The sequence below is a fragment of the Oncorhynchus mykiss genome, chromosome 4 (genome assembly GCF_013265735.2).
Source record: "Oncorhynchus mykiss isolate Arlee chromosome 4, USDA_OmykA_1.1, whole genome shotgun sequence".
In the NCBI taxonomy this organism is placed as follows: Eukaryota; Metazoa; Chordata; class Actinopteri; order Salmoniformes; family Salmonidae; genus Oncorhynchus; species Oncorhynchus mykiss.
This window is the reverse complement of record NC_048568.1, coordinates 41980903-42003100: the sequence shown is the minus strand read 5'-3', so window position 1 is coordinate 42003100 and position 22198 is coordinate 41980903. Positions and strand designations below refer to the sequence as shown.

Here is a 22198-nt window from a genome sequence, read left to right as displayed (position 1 = left end):
AGTGAGAATACAGTGTGCAATGCCATCAGGGAGGAGCAGCAGAGCTGTGACAGTGTATTATGTCATTATGCTGTGTATTATGTCATTATGCTGTGTATTATGTAATCAGGGAGGAGCACCAGAGCTGTAACGGTGTATTTATGATATTATGTTGTGTATTATGTCATCAGGGAGGAGCAGCAGAGCTGTAACGGTGTATTATGTCATTATGTTGTGTATTATGTCATCAGAGAGGAGCAGCAGAGCTGTAACGGTGTATTATGTCATTATGTTGTGTATTATGTCATCAGGGAGGAGCAGCAGAGCTGTAACGGTGTATTATGTCATTATGTTGTGTATTATGTCATCAGAGAGGAGCAGCAGAGCTGTAACGGTGTATTATGTCATTATGTTGTGTATTATGTCATCAGGGAGGAGCAGCAGAGCTGTAACGGTGTATTATGTCATTATGTTGTGTATTATGTCATCAGGGAGGAGCACCAGAGCTGTAACGGTGTATTATGTCTTTATGTTGTGTATTATGTCATCAGGGAGGAGCACCAGAGCTGTAATGGTGTATTATGTCATTATGTTGTGTATTATGTCATCAGGGAGGAGCAGCAGAGCTGTAAGGGTGTATTATGTCATTATGTTGTGTATTATGTCATTATGTCATCAGGGAGGAGCACCAGAGCTGTAACGTTGTATTATGTCATTATGTTGTGTATTATGTCATCAGGGAGGAGCACCAGAGCTGTAACCGTGTATTATGTCATTATATTGTGTATTATGTCATCAGGGAGGAGCACCAGAGCGGTGGCGGTGTATTACGTCATTATGTTGTGTATTATGTCATCAGGGAGGAGGACCAGAGCTGTGACGGTGTATTATGTCATTATGTTGTGTATTATGTCATCAGGGAGGAGCACCAGAGCTGTAACGGTGTATTATGTCATTATGTCATCAGGGAGGAGCACCAGAGCTATAACAGGGTATTATGTCATTATGTTGTGTATTATGTCATTATGTCATCAGGGAGGAGCAGCAGAGCTGTAACGGTGTATTATGTCATTATGTTGTGTATTATGTCATCAGGGAGGAGCAGCAGAGCTGTAACGGTGTATTATGTCATTATGTTGTGTATTATGTCATCAGGGAGGAGCACCAGAGCTGTAACCGTGTATTATGTCATTATATTGTGTATTATGTCATCAGGGAGGAGCACCAGAGCGGTGACGGTGTATTATGTCATTATGTTGTGTATTATGTCATCAGGGAGGAGGACCAGAGCTGTGACGGTGTATTATGTCATTATGTTGTGTATTATGTCATCAGGGAGGAGCACCAGAGCTGTAACGGTGTATTATGTCATTATGTTGTGTATTATGTCATCAGAGAGGAGCAGCAGAGCTGTAACGGTGTATTATGTCATTATGTTGTGTATTATGTCATCAGGGAGGAGCAGCAGAGCTATAACAGGGTATTATGTCATTATGTTGTGTGTTATGTCATTATGTCATCAGGGAGGAGCACCAGAGCTGTAACGGTGTATTATGTCATTATGTCATCAGGGAGGAGCACCAGAGCTATAACAGGGTATTATGTCATTATGTTGTGTGTTATGTCATTATGTCATCAGGGAGGAGCAGCAGAGCTGTAACGGTGTATTATGTCATTATGTTGTGTATTATGTCATTATGTCATCAGGGAGGATCAGCAGAGCTGTAAGGATGTATTATGTCATTATATTGTGTATTATGTCATTATGTCATCAGGGAGTAGCACCAGAGCTGTAACGGTGTATTATGTCATTATGTTGTGTATTATGTCATCAGGGAGGAGCAGCAGAGCTGTAACGGTGTATTATGTCATTATGTTGTGTATTATGTCATCAGGGAGGAGCACCAGAGCTGTAACGGTGTATTATGTCATTATGTTGTGTATTATGTCATCAGAGAGGAGCAGCAGAGCTGTAACGGTGTATTATGTCATTATGTTGTGTATTATGTCATCAGGGAGGAGCAGCAGAGCTGTAACGGTGTATTATGTCATTTTGTGTATTATGTCATCAGGGAGGAGCACCAGAGCTGTAACGGTGTATTATGTCATTATTTGGTGTATTATGTCATCAGGGAGGAGCACCAGAGCTGTAACGGTGTATTATGTCATTATGTTGTGTATTATGTCATCAGGGAGGAGCAGCAGAGCTGTAACGGTGTATTATGTCATTATGTTGTGTATTATGTCATCAGGGAGGAGCACCAGAGCTGTAACGGTGTATTATGTCATTATGTTGTGTATTATGTCATCAGAGAGGAGCAGCAGAGCTGTAACGGTGTATTATGTCATTATGTTGTGTATTATGTCATCAGGGAGGAGCAGCAGAGCTGTAACGGTGTATTATGTCATTTTGTGTATTATGTCATCAGGGAGGAGCACCAGAGCTGTAACGGTGTATTATGTCATTATGTGGTGTATTATGTCATCAGGGAGGAGCACCAGAGCTGTAACGGTGTATTATGTCATTATGTTGTGTATTATGTCATCAGGGAGGAGCAGCAGAGCTGTAACGGTGTATTATGTCATTATGTTGTGTATTATGTCATCAGGGAGGAGCAGCAGAGCTGTAACGGTGTATTATGTCATAATGTATTGTATTATGTCATCAGGGAGGAGCACCAGAGCTGTAACGGTGTATTATGTCATTATGTTGTGTATTATGTCATCAGGGAGGAGCAGCAGAGCTGTAACGGTGTATTATGTCATTATGTTGTGTATTATGTCATCAGGGAGGAGCAGCAGAGCTGTAACGGTGTATTATGTCATTTTGTGTATTATGTCATCAGAGAGGAGCAGCAGAGCTGTAACGGTGTATTATGTCATTATGTTGTGTATTATGTCATCAGGGAGGAGCAGCAGAGCTGTAACGGTGTATTATGTCATTATGTTGTGTATTATGTCATCAGGGAGGAGCACCAGAGCTGTAACGGTGTATTATGTCATTATGTTGTGTATTATGTCATCAGGGAGGAGCACCAGAGCTGTAACGGTGTATTATGTCATTATGTTGTGTATTATGTCATCAGGGAGGAGCACCAGAGCTGTAACGGTGTATTATGTCATTATGTTGTGTATTATGTCATCAGGGAGGAGCACCAGAGCTGTAACGGTGTAGTCCAGAAGGTGATGGAGGATCTGGAGGGACAGTTGGAAGGAGATGTACTGGAGGCTCTGACTGGGATACGGAAGTAAGTACATGGATTTTATTTATTTATTTTATTTTTATTTTACCTTTATTTAACCAGGTAGGCAAGTTGAGAACAAGTTCTCATTTACAATTGCGACCTGGCCAAGATAAAGCAAAGCAGTTCGACAGATACAACAACACAGAGTTACACATGGAGTAAAACAAACATACAGTCAATAATAAAGTATAAACAAGTCTATATACAATGTGAGCAAATGAGGTGAGAAGGGAGGTAAAGGCAAAAAAAGGCCTTGGTAGCAAGGTAAATACAATATAGCAAGTAAAACACTGGAATGGTAGTTTTGCAATGGAAGAATGTGCAAAGTAGAAATAAAAATAATGGGGTGCAAAGGAGCAAAATAAATAAATAAATTAAATACAGTTGGGAAAGAGGTAGTTGATAGGGCTAAATTATATGTGGGCTATGTACAGGTGCAGTAATCTGTGAGCTGCTCTGACAGTTGGTGCTTAAAGCTAGTGAGGGAGATAAGTGTTTCCAGTTTCAGAGATTTTTGTAGTTCGTTCCAGTCATTGGCAGCAGAGAACTGGAAAGAGAGGCGGCCAAAGAAAGAATTGGTTTTGGGGGTGACTAGAGAGATATACCTGCTGGAGCGTGTGCTACAGGTGGGAGATGCTATGGTGACCAGCGAGCTGAGATAAGGGGGGACTTTACCTAGCAGGGTCTTGTAGATGACATGGAGCCAGTGGGTTTGGCGACGAGTATGAAGCGAGGGCCAGCCAACGAGAGCGTACAGGTCGCAATGGTGGGTAGTGTATGGGGCTTTGGTGACAAAACGGATTGCACTGTGATAGACTGCATCCAGTTTGTTGAGTAGGGTATTGGAGGCTATTTTGTAAATTACATCGCCAAAGTCGAGGATTGGTAGGATGGTCAGTTTTACAAGGGTATGTTTGGCAGCATGAGTGAAGGATGCTTTGTTGCGAAATAGGAAGCCAATTCTAGATTTAACTTTGGATTGGAGATGTTTGATATGGGTCTGGAAGGAGAGTTTACAGTCTAACCAGACACCTAAGTATTTGTAGTTGTCCACGTATTCTAAGTCAGAGCCGTCCAGAGTAGTGATGTTGGACAGGCGGGTAGGTGCAGGTAGTGATCGGTTGAAGAGCATGCATTTAGTTTTACTTGTATTTAAGAGCAATTGGAGGCCACGGAAGGAGAGTTGTATGGCATTGAAGCTTGCCTGGAGGGTTGTTAACACAGTGTCCAAAGAAGGGCCGGAAGTATACAGAATGGTGTCGTCTGCGTAGAGGTGGATCAGAGACTCACCAGCAGCAAGAGCGACCTCATTGATGTATACAGAGAAGAGAGTCGGTCCAAGAATTGAACCCTGTGGCACCCCCATAGAGACTGCCAGAGGTCCGGACAACATGAAAACCAGTTAGTATGAAACCAGTTAGTTATTCATCTCAATCTGTCAGTCTATTCTTATAATAAATCCATTAATGTAATGTTTGTATGAGACTTAAACACCCAAAAGAGCAAACATAGGGCAAGGAAAAACCTTGACACAGCCATCCTCCTCCGGCCTGCCACTGAGAGATCCATTCCATAGACTGGACAGGCAGCCAGAGAGGAACAGAGACATTCACATACTGTATTAGTGTGATCTAATCTGCTGAGAGACAGGAACTCCTCCCGGCTCATTGATTAGTTTATACAGAGCTCTATTAACAGTCACCTTAGCAACCACTGTTTTCCCCCAGTCCATTAACAAGCCCCTTATTGACTCAGGCTCCCTGTTCTTCCCAGACATTCACAACCCTACTGTGTCCTCATCAGAACCAAGATGTGGCCTGGGTCTGAGTGACGTATTTACCTTGATTACCATCAAGGCCTCTCTGTGGTTTAATTACTGTAATAAATTCTGTGTCCTCATCAGAACCCGTTGTCCTACGTCAAACAACGTGCATTCATCTGTACTATGTACACCACCATTTCCCTCTTTACCATGTGTTTTACAAACTTTCTCTACGTTTCCTGACTCCTCTCCTTCCCTCCCTCCTACTCTTCTTCCCTGTCTCCTACTCTTCTTCCCTGTCTCCTACTCTTCTATCCTCCCTCCTACTCTTCTTCCCTCCCTCCTACTCTTCTATCCTCCCTCCTGCACTTCTTCCCTCCCTCCTACTCTTCTTCCCTACTCTTCTTCCCTCCCTCCTACTCTTCATCCATCCCTCCTACCCTTCTTCCCTCCCTCCAACTCTTCATCCCTCCCTCCTACCCTTCTTCCCTCCCTCCAACTCTTCTTCCCTCCTCCCTACTCTTCTTCTCTCCTTCCTACTCTTCTTCTCTCCCTCCTCCTCTTCTTCTCTCCCTCCTACTCTTCTTCTCTCCCTCCTACTCTTCTTCTCTCCCTGCTACTCTTCTTCTCTCCTTCCTACTCTTCTTCTCTCCTTCCTACTCTTCTCTCCTCCCTACTGCTCTTCTTCTCTCCTTCCTACTCCTCTTCTTCTCTCCCTCCTACTCTTCTTCTCTCCCTGCTACTCTTCTTCTCTCCCTCCTACTCTTCTTCTCTCCCTCCTACTCTTCTTCTCTCCCTGCTACTCTTCTTCTCTCCTTCCTACTCTTCTTCTCTCCTTCCTACTCTTCTTCCCTCCTTCCTACTCTTCTTCTCACCATCCTACTCTTCTCCTATCCTTCTTCTCTCCCTCCTACTCTTCTTCACTCCCTCCTACTCTTCTTCTCTCCTCCCTACTGCTCTTCTTCTCTCCTTCCTACTCTTCTCTCCTCCCCCTACTCTTCTTCTCTCCTTCCTACCCTTCTTCTCTCCTTCCTACTCTTCTCTCCTCCCTCCTACTCTTCTCTCCTCCCCCTACTATTCTTACCTCCCTCCTACTCTTCTTCTCTCCTTCCTACCCTTTTTCTCTCCTTCCTACTCTTCTCTCCTCCCTCCTACTCTTCTCTCCTCCCCCTACTATTCTTACCTCCCTCCTACTCTTCTTCTCTCCCTCCTACTCTTCTCTCCTCCCTCCTGCTCTTTTTCTCTCCTTCCTACTCTTCTCTCCTCCCTCCTACTCTTCTCTCCTCCCTCCTACTCTTCTCTCCTCCATCCTACTCTTCTCTCCTCCCTCCTACTCTTCTTCTCTCCCTCTTGTTGACACTGTGTTTGTCTTGTCTCCTTGCATGGCAGAATCAAAGAGGTGTCCCTGCCTAACCTCTCCTCCATTCATACCGCTTTCCCTCTTTTATCTCCCTCTCTCCATCCTCTGCCCTCTCTCTCCCTCCCTCCTTCACTCCCTCCCTCCATCCTCCCCTCTCTCCCTGCTAACCCTGTTTGTCTTGTCTCATTTCATGACAGAATCAAAGAGGTGTCCCTGCCTAACCTCTCCTCCATTCATACCGCTTTCCCTCTTTTATCTCCCTCTCTCCATCCTCTGCCCTCTCTCTCCCTCCCTCCTTCACTCCCTCCCTCCATCCTCCCCTCTCTCCCTGCTAACCCTGTTTGTCTTGTCTCATTTCATGACAGAATCAAAGAGGAGTTCCTGCCTAACCTCCTCTTCTCCATTCCTACCACCTTTTCTCTCTGTCTTTGAGCTGACACTCCTCTCCCCGCTGACACTGTCTATTTAACTTGTCTCCTTTCATGACAGAATCAAAGAGGAGTCCTTGGCGTTCGAGGGCCTCTTCCAGGCAGCAGCAGACATCGCCATGAGGCTGGATACCTTGTCTCAGACCCTCCACGCCTCCTTCACCAAACAGCTCAAAGACTCTCTCAAAACGTTACGTCGCTAAGGAGATTGTCTGGTCTCAGAACTGTTTGTGCGGTCTCTCCAGTTCCTATGGTCTTTGCTGTGACTCTTTTGTAGCCTGGTCTCAGATATGTGTGTACAAGAGAGCACAAACAGCTATTGGACCAGTCAACTAAGGCCTAGATTAAATCAGATCAAGTGTAAAGCGGCGATAGCTGACACCCACATAGCTGATGCTTTGGCGGAGGTGTAACTGCGTAGGAGCTTGTCAAAAATTTGTTGAGCAGCAGCTCATGTGATCATTGTCATGAAGTTCAGAACAAGAAAGTATAGGTCATATAGGAATAATTACACTGAAACTAAAAAAATAATTCAATTAAGTAATGAAGATTTTATTAGCCTTATCGAGGTGTAGATTACATCTCAAACGCCAGTGTTCGAAATTTCTCTGAGTGCGACTCCTCTGCAGCCAATTGCAATGTCCACTTTAGGTATAAATCTGGGAGCCGCTTGTGGATTTGACAGTTCTAATGCATTCCACCTCTGCCAAAACAACCGCTATGCAGATGTCTGCTAGCGCAGATCTGATGGAATCTAGCCCTAAGGAGAACTCTCTACTCTTCATCTCTCCCTCCTACTCTTCTTCCCTCCTTCATGCTCTTCTTCTCTCCCTCCTACTCTTCACTAGGAAAGTCAGTTAAGAACAAACTCTTATTTTCAATGACGGCCTAGGAACAGTGGGTTAACTGCCTGTTTAGGGGCAGAACGACAAATTTGTACCTTGTCAGCTCAGGGATTTGAACTTGCAACCTTCGGGTTATTATTCCAAAGCTCTAACCACTAGGCTACTCTGCCGCATTCCTACTCTTTTTCTCTCTCTCCTACTTCCTTCCTAATCTTCTTCCCTCCCTCCTACTCTTCTTCTCTCCCTCCTACTTCCTTCCTACTCTTCTTCCCTCCCTCCTACTCTTTTTCTCTCTCTCCTACTTCCTTCCTACTCTTCTTCCCTCCCTCCTACTCTTCTTCTCTCCCTCCTACTTCCTTCCTACTCTTCTTCCCTCCCTCCTACTCTTTTTCTCTCCCTCCTACTCTTCTTCCCTCCCTCCTACTCTTCTTCCCTCCCTCCTACGCTTCTCCTTCCCTCCTTCAGGCTACTAATACAACCTTCAGCATCTGTGTCTCTCGTCAAAACCTAGAGGTGTGTAGTTTCTCTACTAAACAGATGCTCTGACAGGAATGTTCTTTCTGCTCAGTGTACTTTAAGTGAACCGTGAGTGTGCTGACAGCTATGGAATAAATGGTGGAGGATTTATGCTGAGATTTTGGACCACAGATTTGTAATGAACAGTCACTGTACTGTACTGTACCGTAGCTGTTTCATACAGTAGCACTCATGTGTGACCAAACGCTGTCAAAGACAAAATGCCAAGTCAGTACTTTTTCTGTTTACAAATATTCCAAAAAACATTAAGTTGTTCATACTGAGCAGTTCAGCTACTCTTTTTCTCTCTCTCCTACTTCCTTCCTACTCTTCTTCCCTCCCTCCTACTCTTCTTCTCTCCCTCCTACTTCCTTCCTACTCTTCTTCCCTCCCTCCTACTCTTCTTCTCTCCCTCCTACTTCCTTCCTACTCTTCTTCCCTCCCTCCTAGTCTTTTTCTCTCTCTCCTACTTCCTTCCTACTCTTCTTTATATCATAGTATGTCATGTATTTCAAAACAGATTTTCCATCCAGTAAATTGCTATTATTACTGCATTTAAAAAAACATAAACAAATATGTCAGTCGGAAGTTTTGAAACCAAATATATTTGGTTACGACCCAAACTGCATTTTATTCCCTGTTTGGTGCACTACTGTTGACCAAGGCCCTATTCAGAAGGGCACTATATCAGGAATAGGGTGGAATTTGTGACACAAACTATATTTCTGTCATAGTAGTACCGGCAGCTCTGGTTAGCCTGAGTATTATGGGACATCTTTATTGGTCTGTCTAGGTACCAGGGTAGTATGGTCTGTCTGTATCGGTCTGTCTAGGTACCAGGGTAGTATGGTCTGTCTGTATCGGTCTGTCTAGGTACCAGGGTAGTATGGTCTGTCTGTATCGGTCTGTCTAGGTACCAGGGTAGTATGGTCTGTCTGTATTGGTCTGTCTAGGTACCAGGGTAGTATGGTCTGTCTGTATTGGTCTGTCTACGTACCAGGGTAGTATGGTCTGTCTGTATCGGTCTGTCTAGGTACCAGGGTAGTATGGTCTGTCTGTATTGGTCTGTCTACGTACCAGGGTAGTATGGTCTGTCTGTATTGGTCTGTCTAGGTACCAGGGTAGTATGGTCTGTCTGTATTGGTCTGTCTAGGTACCAGGGTAGTATGGTCTGTCTGTATTGGTCTGTCTACGTACCAGGGTAGTATGGTCTGTCTGTATCGGTCTGTCTAGGTACCAGGGTAGTATGGTCTGTCTGTATTGGTCTGTCTACATACCAGGGTAGTATGGTCTGTCTGTATTGGTCTGTCTAGGTACCAGGGTAGTATGGTCTGTCTGTATTGGTCTGTCTAGGTACCAGGGTAGTATGGTCTGTCTGTATTGGTCTGTCTAGGTACCAGGGTAGTATGGTCTGTCTGTATTGGTCTGTCTAGGTACCAGGGTAGTACGGTCTGTCTGTATTGGTCTGTCTAGATACCAGGGTAGTATGGTCTGTCTGTATTGGTCTGTCTAGGTACCAGGGTAGTATGGTCTGTCTGTATTGGTCTGGGTAAGGGTGGAGACCAGAACAAGTTCAGGGCAGATGCTTGAAGGGAGGTTCCCCTCTCTTGTTCTATGAAAGCGGAACCCTGGAATACACACTGATCATCATTATGTTTCTCTGTTGTTTATCAGTGAAAATACACAAATGCAATTAGAGTGATATTCAGCTCAAATTCCAGGCTTGAAAACCAAAGGGTTTATTTGCAAATAAAGGGAATTGTATACAAGTACAATGAAGCTTGGTCTAGCTGGGTTATATTTGAGATGGGGTATGTTATGCTGTGAGGGAAATATGTTTTTCAGAGACATACTGTATGTATTGTATGCAGTGAGTTGGTGAGGAAAGGGGCAGCCAGGCCGGGGTGATTGTGACTTTGACCCCCATTCCTTGTCAGAGTTCAAACGACAACCCCATGCTGTCGAATGGGTTGGAAACATAGGGTACATCCTAAATGGCAGCCTAGTTCCTATATAATGCACTACTTTATGGCACCCTATTCCCTATATAGCGCACTACTTTGGACCAGGGCCCAAGTATAGAGTGCTATTTGGTATGGACCTATACACAGCCCTGATCTGAAGTATACAAAACAAATGAGGTGTTATATAGATGGGTTCCACTGGGGTAATGTTGTGTAAGGTTACAGGGGGTAATGATGTGTATGGTTACAGTGGGTAATGTTGTGTAAGGTTACAGGGGGTAATGCCGTGTAAGGTTACAGGGGGTAATGTTGTGTATGGTTACAGGGGGTAATGTTGTGTATGGTTACAGGGGATAATGTTGTGTATGGTTACATGGGGTAATGGTGTGTATGGTTACAGGGGGTAATGCTGTGTAATGTCACAGGGGGCAATGCTGTGTAATGTCACAGGGGGCAATGTTGTGTATGATTACAGGGGGTAATGCTGTGTAAGGTTACAGCGGGTAATGTTGTGTATGATTACAGGGGGTAATGCCGTGTAAGGTTACAGGGGGTAATGTTGTGTATGGTTACAGGGGGTAATTCTGTGTAAAGTTACAGGAGGTAATGTTGTGTATGGTTACAGCGGGTAATGTTGTGTATGGTTACATGTGGATAATGTTGTGAATGATTACAGGGGGTAATGTTGTGTATGGTTACAGGGGATAATGTTGTGTAAGGTTATCGAGGGTACTGTTGTGTATGGTTAAAGGGGGTAATGATGTGTATGGTTACAGGGCATAATGTTGTGTATGGTTACAGGGGGTAATGTTGTGTTTGATTACAGGGGGTAATGCCGTGTAAGGTTACAGGGGATAATGTTGTGTAAGGTTATCGAGGGTACTGCTGTGTATGGTTAAAGGGGGTAATGATGTGTATGGTTACAGGGGGTAATGTTGTGTATGGTTACAGGGGGTAATGCTGTGTATGGTTAGCGGGGGTCATGTTGTATGGTTACAGGGGGTAATGATGTGTATGGTTACAGGGGGTAATGCTGTGTATGGTTAGCGGGGGTCATGTTGTATGGTTACAGGGGGTAATGATCTGTATGGTTACAGGGGGTAATGTTGTATGGTTACAGGGGGTAATGTTGTAAAGGAAACATAGTACTACCACGAGATGGTGGGGAGGCCATGCTGGTTATTGCCTGAGTTACTTTGACCCCCGTCCCTTTAAAAGGTCAAACAACGACATGAGATTATTAATCTCCTAGTCCGGCTCAGTGGGAGTTTCAACTTTAGTGTATATCAGTTTCTGTTCTGTCCCTAGTTCTCTTTCTGTTGTAGAAAGATGTACTGTATGTACTTGTTGTTGCAGTCTTTTATGGGAGATGCCATCACCCTTTCTTTTTTAGGATGTTTTTAACGTTGTAATTATGAAACGATAAAGATAAAACATGTTATGTCAAAATGCAGTGAAAATTTTAACTAAATGTAATCGAAAATGTAATCTACGTAATCCCCAAAAGTAATTATTTATCATGAGAGGGCCATAAATATTAACTAGTGATGCTGCATATTCGTAGAAAGGTTCAAATCTCACCTTTTTGGTAAAAATGGTTATAAATTGCTGAGTTGTAGTCACTTTTGAGGACACAAGCTCAAGTACACAGTACAAATATGATACATATTTTATATTACGTCATTCCTTTTCAACAAAACTATATGAATAAGTCTTGACATGACTTATATGCTTTGTAAATATATTATAATCAAATTATGAAACAACTAAGTATAAGATTTCACCTTCCTTATAACTGTAAAATACAATTATTTTAGATGAACGGTTATAAATCAATCTCTGACGAAACCACTCTCTCCTGCTGTGCTACGATGTCAGGGTTTCCGACATATGTTTTGTCAGTTGTTTGTGACGTAGGGTTCAGCCGGGAGTTGATGGACAGTCGGAAGAGCGAATTAAAATGGTGGGAGGGACATCCCAGCGTCAAGTGGTTTCAGATTTCACATCCACATCCAGGCTCAGACAATATACTACTGTGTCCGTGGGAACAAGGACTGTCGTTCACAGCAAGCCATTTCCAATTCAATTCAATTCAATTCAAGGGCTTTATTGGCATGGGAAACATGTGTTAACATTGCCAAAGCAAGTGAGGTAGATAATATAGAAAGTGAATATATAAAGTGAAATAAACAATAAAAATTAACAGTAAACATTACACATACAGAAGTTTCAAAACAATAAAGACATTATAAATGTCATTTTATATATATACAGTGTTTTAACAATGTACAAATGGTTAAAGGACACAAGATAAAATGAATAAGCATAAATATGGGTTGTATTTATCTTCACTGGTTGCCCTTTTCTTGTGGCAACAGGTCACAAATCTTGCTGCTGTGATGGCACACTGTGGAATTTCACCCAGTAGATATGGGAGTTCCATCTAAGTTGTCTACAGATCGATTTATAAGCAAAAATGTTGGTTGGAACCGGTCCCAGGACAATGCATTTCCCCCAAACAGGGGACTTTACATCAGTATAGGCCATATATTTATGTTACTGTTGTTTTATTTAATCCAGATGAAAATAAAGTTGTATCTAAAATACGTTTTTTTTTGTTGTTGTGTAAAAATGTTTTTCTCAATCCGCTCATTCACCTGTGCTGCCCTCTAGCTGTCTTTTACAATAACATCAACTAACTCATAGTCATAAGCACTTCTTCAGCTGTGTCCCAAACTCTTTTCCTATCAGTGGTCCATCCATCATCCAGTCATTAAGAAGTTAGTCTTTGGTTCTAGAGACTCTTGAATAGAGCATATCACACCTGCATAGCTCAGCACTACACATTCAAGTAACACTGCGCAAAATAAGTACAAAAACCTTATTATTTTTTTGTATATTCACACAGAAAAAAAGCAAATGAACTTTTATTTAAATGAAAGTTATACCTAGTCTGCGATGCCATTTTTAGTTGCCTACTGTTTCATTATTTTTTTTTACTCGTTCTTTGAAAGTACACAACTGTTTAATGTTGACATGGCCATGTCGAGGCTTTATGGAGACTCAAATCTAGTTCTCCTGTGTCTCTTACCATATATGGGCAGCGGGGGAGAGAGTCCGGGAAGGAGGGAGAGTAGACTCGGTCAGTCAATGCCACGGTGTCTCACATTTCTTATTCCCAGAGGAGCTCGTGAGGTTTGTCGTGGTGAATCAGGAGGAGGAAAAAAAATGCTCAAAATGGAAATTACAATAGAATTGCACTTCTGGATACCTTAACCCTTAATGTAGACGTGAGAATGGAGACCAAATGTTTGTATCTGCTTGGAAATGTGTTTAATAGCTGTTCCCTGGATAATTGTCTCCATCCGTGCATAAATGACATGAGCGTGCTTGTGAGAAAGTGTGTAATTACCAACCAAAAGTCCAAACTTCGGATACTGTTGTTAAAACGTCTCGAGATATGGTAATATCATAAAACAGCGCAGGCGCTCATTTATTCACGGAGCGTTTTGGCGCGTCTCTATTTGTATTTCAGCGGCGGCACGGGATGGGGCAGCGCTCCGTTTTTACGCATTTGGATACATACAGCTGCTAAACGGAAACGTTGACGAGGACAGAGACGGAGCGTTGTGGAAACGACGGAGTTAAACGTTATTCAATCAGTTTAATTAATTATCATCTCTAAAGAGCACACCACTAGAAGTGGCGTTAACGTCACTCTCTCCCGCCTATCAAGCGCCTAGTATGCGATATCTGAAGTGAGGCACGGCGTCCGCTTGTCCTGATATGCCTCATACGCGAAGATGACAGGACTAGAGCGCATCTCAAGAATTCACACGGAAGCCGACTTTCTCCCCCACGTCATCATTGTTTCAAGATAACCTTTCCGGAGAGAATATCATCATATAACAAAGTCTATGGTTTTTGATTGAAGAGAGATTTAGATAGAAACGACATGCTTTTCAGGGAAGTAGAAATATAGAAAGTCACCGGGGGTGAAATATGGAGCGTGGATTATTCAACCACCTGTTCTCAGCTGGGACCACTGCGTTCTGTTGTTTCTTCTTATGTGAGTCAAGTAAGTTCGTTTTATTATTGATTTGGGCTTAGACTTATCTCCTGAAATGTATTGCGTTTTTTTCCGTTGTTTTCTTTACCAAGGTGTGTGAATGCCATTGCTATGCCATTCAATGATGCAGCCGTTTAAACCTACCATGTCAGTTCCTTCATTGACAATGTGCCTAAGTCGATTTCACCATAAATAAGAAATGACGTTCTCTCGTTCTGTGGTTCCATCGTTCCAAAACTCTCAGAAAGCTCTCAGAATTCTCCCGCCTTTTCAAAAATTTCCTCTTGTTTAAATCGACTGCTACAGCAGATGTGCTGTTGTCTGGGATCTAAACCAACCTGTCTCTTTACTTTCTAAATGAACCTGAGCACTGTACGCCACTCTTAATTTCTCATTAATTAAATTGCTTATTTCTCATTAAAGCTTCGGGCTAACACAACAGTTGAATACCCCCACATAACTCTAAATGTGGCAGCCGCAGACACATTGACGAGAGTTGTGCAGTTGGCTACCGTGGCTTATGCACTTCGAAGTGGAATGGAGAAGATTTTCAGACAATTTCTCCCAAGAGCACGTTTGGCCCGAGAAGTTGCTGACTCGTTCAAAGGGAGCCACTCAAGGGTACACTCTGAAACAACACACACACACACACACACACACACACACACACACACACACACACACACACACACACACACACACACACACACACACACACACACACACACACACACACAACACTCTAATGTGCTGCCCAAGGGGCTACACGCCCTGCCGAAACAATTTGATCAGTGTCCAAGATCCCAAAGATCCAAGCGCTAGGCATGGAACTGAGGTGTCATCTCTTCTTTTCTCACTCCGTTGACAGGCGGGGCTTTGATCTGCGGTGTTCGATGGCTTTCTGTCAAACCCGGAGCATCTGGTCTCCGATAGTCTCTGCAGCGTGCTGGTCTTATTCCAGACGGAAGGACAGATGCGTAGTCACAGCGGAGCTTCAAGTACGCGCATAATTGAAGTATGGTGTGATGCAAAGAAGATGCCTTGCCAGAATTAGAACACGTGCATTTTCGTAAGACTGTGGTAGACCAAATATATATCTTTTTTGCAACGTATCCTATCTACAGGTTACAGAAATAGTGTCATAGCAGTTTGTACACGTTCCTGATCTCCAACCTACCTCAGCTAGGTAATTGGTTCATAACGACATGAATCACTTTAATAGACTCTAATAGTATAACATTCAGCCCACAGGTCACGATTAGAGCTTTGAATTGCCACAACCTCCCTTCAATGCCATTTAGTTCTTTCCCATCTAAACTCTCCTGGTGCTTGCCTTCCTCCACAGACCTGGCTGACTGACTGACTGGTTGGCTGGCTGACTGAATGACTGGCTGACTGAATGACTGGCTGGTTGGCTAGCTGACTGAATGACTGGCTGGCTGAAAGACTGGCTGGTTGGCTAGCTGACTGAATGACTGGCTGGTTGGCTGGCTGGCTGACTGAATGACTGAATGACTGGCTGGTTGGCTGACTGAATGAATGACTGGCTGGCTGGTTGGCTGACTGAATGAATGACTGACTGGTTGGTTGGCTGGCTGGCTGACTGAATGACTGGCTGGTTGGCTGGCTGACTGAATGACTGAATGACTGGCTGGTTGGCTAGCTGACTGAATGACTGGCTGGTTGGCTAGCTGGCTGGCTGACTGACTGAATGACTGGCTGGTTGGCTGGCTGGCTGACTGAATGACTGGCTGGTTGGCTGACTGACTGAATGACTGACTGGTTGGTTGGCTGGCTGGCTGACTGAATGACTGGCTGGTGGGCTGGCTGACTGAATGACTGAATGACTGGCTGGTTGGCTAGCTGGCTGGCTGACTGACTGAATGACTGGCTGGTTGGCTGACTGACTGAATGACTGACTGGTTGGTTGGCTGGCTGGCTGACTGAATGACTGGCTGGTTGGCTGGCTGACTGAATGACTGGCTAGTTGGCTGGCTGACTGAATGACTGAATGACTGGCTGGTTGGCTAGCTGGCTGGCTGACTGAGTGACTGGCTGGTTGGCTGACTGGCTGGCTGGCTGACTGACTGAATGACTGGCTGGTTGGCTGGCTGACTGACTGATTGGCTGGATTGACTGACTTGCTGGTTTGACTGACTGATTTACTGTCTGTCTGGCAGGCTGGCTGTTTTGCTGACTGACTGGCTGGCCGACTGGCTTGCTGGTTGGTTGGTTGACTTGCTGGCTTTGGCTGGCTGGTTGGCAGGCTGACTGACTGTTTGGCTGGCTGCCTGGACCTGATTTGCTGCCTCGCAGGGTTGTTGGTCCTGGCCTTCCTCCACTGGCTGGCTGGCTGGTTTTCTGACTCGCTGACTGGCTCTCTGGCTGGCTGACTGATTAACTTGCAAACTGCCTGACTGGGTGGGTGGCTGCTTGGCTACTTTAGACAAGGCGATAATAATGACATGCTGTTGTGGTCCAGAGGAGGATGACTTACAGGTTGGTAATGACACACACATACACACACACACACACACACACACACACACACACACACACACACACACACACACACACACACACACACACACACACACACACACACACACACACACACACACACACACACACACACACAGGTGAAAGTGACAAAGTGACTTGTAATATGATCGACACTTTGTCAAAAATACATATCAACAACTTTCAAAATATTCCTCATGCACCTACGAACATGAGAGCACAAAACGGGGCCAAAAAGGAGAAACTCTGTCAGGGGAAAGGGTTTGTACCAGTTATAAACTGGCAGAGAAACAGGACAGGGTTTGTACCAGTTATAAACTGGCAGGTAAACAGGAAAGGGTTTGTACCAGTTATAAACTGGCAGGTAAACAGGAAAGGGTTTGTACCAGTTATAAACTGGCAGGTAAACAGGAAAGGGTTTGTACCAGGTATAAACTGGCAGAGAAACAGGAAAGGGTTTGTACCAGTTATAAACTGGCAGGTAAACAGGAAAGGGTTTGTACCAGTTATAAACTGGCAGGTAAACAGGAAAGGGTTTGTACCAGTTATAAACTGGCAGGTAAACAGGAAAGGGTTTGTACCAGTTATAAACTGGCAGGTAAACAGGAAAGGGTTTGTACCAGTTATAAACTGGCAGGTAAACAGGAAAGGGTTTGTACCAGGTATAAACTGGCAGGGAAACAGGAAAGGGTTTGTACCAGTTATAAACTGGCAGGTAAACAGGAAAGGGTTTGTACCAGTTATAAACTGGCAGAGAAACAGGAAAGGGTTTGTACCAGTTATAAACAAACTGGCAGGTAAACAGGAAAGGGTTTGTACCAGTTAGAAACTGGCAGAGAAACAGGAAAGGGTTTGTACCAGTTCTAAACTGGCAGAGAAACAGGAAAGGGTTTGTACCAGTTATAAACTGGCAGGTAAACAGGAAAGGGTTTGTACCAGTTATAAACTGGCAGGGAAACAGGAAAGGGTTTGTACCAGTTATAAACTGGCAGGGAAACAGGAAAGGGTTTGTACCAGTTATAAACTGGCAGGTAAACAGGAAAGGGTTTGTACCAGTTATAAACTGGCAGGGAAACAGGAAAGGGGTTGTACCAGTTATAAACTGGCAGAGAAACAGGAAAGGGTTTGTACCAGTTATAAACTGGCAGGTGTCACACACTAAACTGGCAGATCATGAGGATATTCGTTCACATATAATTCACATTGAATTGAATAGAGAACATTAATGGTTTATTTTTTGGTGTCAGTGTCATCCTGAATGACAGCTTACTGGCAGCTCAACAATAGGTTGTGTTTGTATGAGGTTGACCCCGTAACACCTTCTGACTGAGACGGATGGATTAGCTCCCAGCTCATCCCCGGTGTGTGTCGTAAATGGTAGCCTGTATTCCCCGTAGTGCACTACTGTTGATCAGAGCCCTATGGGAATGGCATTAAAAAGGGAATAAGGTACCATTTGGTAAACATACCCTGCTCTGTTAGCTGCTGGAAGTAATGATGCGTGTAATTTACTGTGATTACGTTGATGAAGGGACCAGTGGGAATCCCTTAGAATGAGATGGGGGGGGGGGGGGGGGGAGGAGTTCCTCCTTGTGTTTTTTTTTTGTTTTTTTTACGCAACCCTTTGCGGCGCCGAGACTGAACCGTCCCCCTCCTCAGACTGAATCGTCCCCCCTGCCCAGACTGAAGCGTCCCCCCTGACCAGACTGAACCGTCCCCATTGCCCAGACTGAACCGTCCCCATTGCCCAGACTGAACCGTCCCCCCTGCCCTGACTGAACCGTCCCCCCTGCCTAGACTGAACCGTCCCATTGCCCAGACTGAACCGTCCAACCTGCCAAGACTGAACCGTCCCTCCTGCCCAGACTGAACCGTCCCCCCTGACCAGACTGAACCGTCCCCATTGCCCAGACTGAACCGTCCCCCCTGCCCAGACTGAACCGTCCCCCCTGCCCAGACTGAACCGTCCCCATTGCCCAGACTGAACCGTCCCCGCTGCCCAGACTGAACCGTCCCCCCTGCCTAGACTGAACCGTCCCATTGCCCAGACTGAACCGTCCAACCTGCCAAGACTGAACCGTCCCTCCTGCCCAGACTGAACCGTCCCCCCTGACCAGACTGAACCGTCCCCATTGCCCAGACTGAACCGTCCCCCCTGCCCAGACTGAACCGTCCCCCCTGCCCAGACTGAACCGTCCCCATTGCCCAGACTGAACCGTCCCCGCTGCCCAGACTGAACCGTCCCCATTGCCCAGACTGAACCGCGCCCCCTGCCCAGACTGAACCGTCCCCCCTGCCCAGACTGAACCGCCCCCCCCTGCCCAGACTGAACTGTCCCCCTGCCCAGACTGAACCGTCCCCCCTGCCCAGACTGAACCGTCCCTCCTGCCTAGACTGAACCGTCCCCATTGCCCAGACTGAAGCGTTCCCATTGCCCAGACTGAACCGTCCCCCCTGACCAGACTGAACCGTCCCCATTGCCCAGACTGAACCGTCCCCATTACCCAGACTGAACCGTCCCCCCTGCCCAGACTGAACCGTCCCCCCTGCCTAGACTGAACCGTCCCATTGCCCAGACTGAACCGTCCAACCTGCCAAGACTGAACCGTCCCTCCTGCCCAGACTGAACCGTCCCCCCTGACCAGACTGAACCGTCCCCCCTGCCCAGACTGAACCGTCCCCCCTGCCTAGACTGAACCGTCCCCATTGCCTCGACTGAACCATCCCCATTGCCCAGACTGAACCGCCCCCCCTGCCCAGACTGAACCGCCTCGCTTTCCCAGACTGAACCGTCCCGTGGACCAGACTGAACCATCCCCCCTGCCCAGACTGAACCGTCCCCCTTGCCCAGACTGAACCGTGCCCCCTGCCCAGACTGAACCGTGCCCCCTACCCAGACTGAACCGTCCCCCCTCCTCAGACTGAACCGTCCCCCCTGCCCAGACTGAACCGTCCCCATTGCCCAGACTGAACCGTCCCCATTGCCCAGACTGAACCGTCCCCCTGACCAGACTGAAGCGTCCCCCCTGACCAGACTGAACCGTCCCCATTGCCCAGACTGAACCGTCCCCATTGCCCAGACTGAACCGTCCCCCCTACCCAGACTGAACCGTCCCCCCTCCTCAGACTGAACCGTCCCCCCTGCCCAGACTGAACCGTCCCCATTGCCCAGACTGAACCGTCCCCATTGCCCAGACTGAACCGTCCCCTTGACCAGACTGAAGCGTCCCCCCTGACCAGACTGAACCGTCCCCATTGCCCAGACTGAACCGTCCCCATTGCCCAGACTGAACCGTCCCCCCTGCCCAGACTGAACCGTCCCCCCTGACCAGACTGAACCGTCCCCATTGCCCAGACTGAACCGTCCCCATTGCCCAGACTGAACCGTCCCCCTGACCAGACTGAAGCGTCCCCCCTGACCAGACTGAACCGTCCCCATTGCCCAGACTGAACCGTCCCCCCTGCCTAGACTGAACCGTCCCATTGCCCAGACTGAACCGTCCAACCTGCCAAGACTGAACCGTCCCTCCTGCCCAGACTGAACCGTCCCCCCTGACCAGACTGAACCGTCCCCATTGCCCAGACTGAACCGTCCCCCCTGCCCAGACTGAACCGTCCCCCCTGACCAGACTGAACCGTCCCCCCTCCTCAGACTGAACCGTCCCCCCTGCCCAGACTGAACCGTCCCCATTGCCCAGACTGAACCGTCCCCATTGCCCAGACTGAACCGTCCCCCTGACCAGACTGAAGCGTCCCCCCTGACCAGACTGAACCGTCCCCATTGCCCAGACTGAACCGTCCCCATTGCCCAGACTGAACCGTCCCCCCTGCCCAGACTGAACCGTCCCCCCTGACCAGACTGAACCGTCCCCATTGCCCAGACTGAACCGTCCCCATTGCCCAGACTGAACCGTCCCCCTGACCAGACTGAAGCGTCCCCCCTGACCAGACTGAACCGTCCCCATTGCCCAGACTGAACCGTCCCCCCTGCCTAGACTGAACCGTCCCATTGCCCAGACTGAACCGTCCAACCTGCCAAGACTGAACCGTCCCTCCTGCCCAGACTGAACCGTCCCCCCTGACCAGACTGAACCGTCCCCATTGCCCAGACTGAACCGTCCCCCCTGCCCAGACTGAACCGTCCCCCCTGACCAGACTTAACCGTCCCCCCTGACCAGACTGAACCGCCCCCCCTGCCCAGACTGAACCGTCCCCCCTGCCCAGACTGAACCGTCCCCATTGCCCAGACTGAACCGTCCCCGCTGCCCAGACTGAACCGTCCCCATTGCCCAGACTGAACCGCGCCCCCTGCCCAGACTGAACTGTCCCCCCTGCCCAGACTGAACCGCCCCCCCCCCCCTGCCCAGACTGAACTGTCCCCCCTGCCCAGACTGAACCATCCCCCCTGCCCAGACTGAACTGTCCCCCCTGACCAGACTGAACCGTCCCTCCTGCCTAGACTGAACCGTCCCCATTTCCCAGACTGAAGCGTTCCCATTGCCCAGACTGAACCGTCCCCATTGCCCAGACTGAACCGTCCCCATTGCCCAGACTGAACCGTCCCCCCTGCCCAGACTGAACCGTCCCCCCTGCCTAGACTGAACCGTCCCATTGCCCAGACTGAACCGTCCAACCTGCCAAGACTGAACCGTCCCTCCTGCCCAGACTGAACCGTCCCCCCTGACCAGACTGAACCGTCCCCATTGCCCAGACTGAACCGTCCCCCCTGCCCAGACTGAACCGTCCCCCCTGCCCAGACTGAACCGTCCCCATTGCCCAGACTGAACCGTCCCCGCTGCCCAGACTGAACCGTCCCCATTGCCCAGACTGAACCGCGCCCCCTGCCCAGACTGAACCGTCCCCCCTGCCCAGACTGAACCGCCCCCCCCTGCCCAGACTGAACTGTCCCCCTGCCCAGACTGAACCGTCCCCCCTGCCCAGACTGAACCGTCCCTCCTGCCTAGACTGAACCGTCCCATTGCCCAGACTGAACCGTCCAACCTGCCAAGACTGAACCGTCCCTCCTGCCCAGACTGAACCGTCCCCCCTGACCAGACTGAACCGTCCCCATTGCCCAGACTGAACCGTCCCCCCTGCCCAGACTGAACCGTCCCCCCTGCCCAGACTGAACCGTCCCCATTGCCCAGACTGAACCGTCCCCGCTGCCCAGACTGAACCGTCCCCCCTGCCTAGACTGAACCGTCCCATTGCCCAGACTGAACCGTCCAACCTGCCAAGACTGAACCGTCCCTCCTGCCCAGACTGAACCGTCCCCCCTGACCAGACTGAACCGTCCCCATTGCCCAGACTGAACCGTCCCCCCTGCCCAGACTGAACCGTCCCCCCTGCTCAGACTGAACCGTCCCCATTGCCCAGACTGAACCGTCCCCGCTGCCCAGACTGAACCGTCCCCATTGCCCAGACTGAACCGCGCCCCCTGCCCAGACTGAACCGTCCCCCCTGCCCAGACTGAACCGCCCCCCCCTGCCCAGACTGAACTGTCCCCCTGC

At 47.5% G+C, this 22198-nt stretch overlaps 2 protein-coding genes and 1 long non-coding RNA gene across 4 annotated transcripts in view; all 3 read left to right on the top strand.

Moving 5' to 3' along the window:
• Nucleotides 1-7627, top strand: part of si:ch211-142k18.1 — a 42277-nt gene extending 34650 nt beyond the window's left edge. Inside the window, exons 4-5 of the mRNA XM_036976371.1 lie at nt 3126-3227; nt 6836-7627. Coding sequence (XP_036832266.1) covers nt 3126-3227; nt 6836-6977 — 244 coding nt within the window. The 3' untranslated portion in view covers nt 6978-7627. The remainder of the gene's footprint in view (nt 1-3125; nt 3228-6835) is intronic.
• Nucleotides 7628-7967: 340 nt separating this feature from the next.
• On the top strand, nt 7968-12705 carry LOC118964482. The gene is made up of 2 exons (XR_005051545.1): nt 7968-8928; nt 8969-12705. It is a non-coding gene; the product is annotated as an uncharacterized LOC118964482 (long non-coding RNA).
• Nucleotides 12706-13288: 583 nt separating this feature from the next.
• Nucleotides 13289-22198, top strand: part of LOC110522645 (neuronal acetylcholine receptor subunit alpha-2) — a 54684-nt gene continuing 45774 nt past the window's right edge. Inside the window, exon 1 of one of the 2 annotated variants that reach the window (XM_036976370.1) lies at nt 13289-14168. In XM_036976370.1, the coding sequence (XP_036832265.1) occupies nt 14102-14168 (67 nt within the window). In that variant the 5' untranslated portion in view covers nt 13289-14101. Of the gene's footprint in view, nt 14178-22198 lie in introns of both variants that reach the window. The other variant, XM_036976368.1, reaches the window with a different exon arrangement.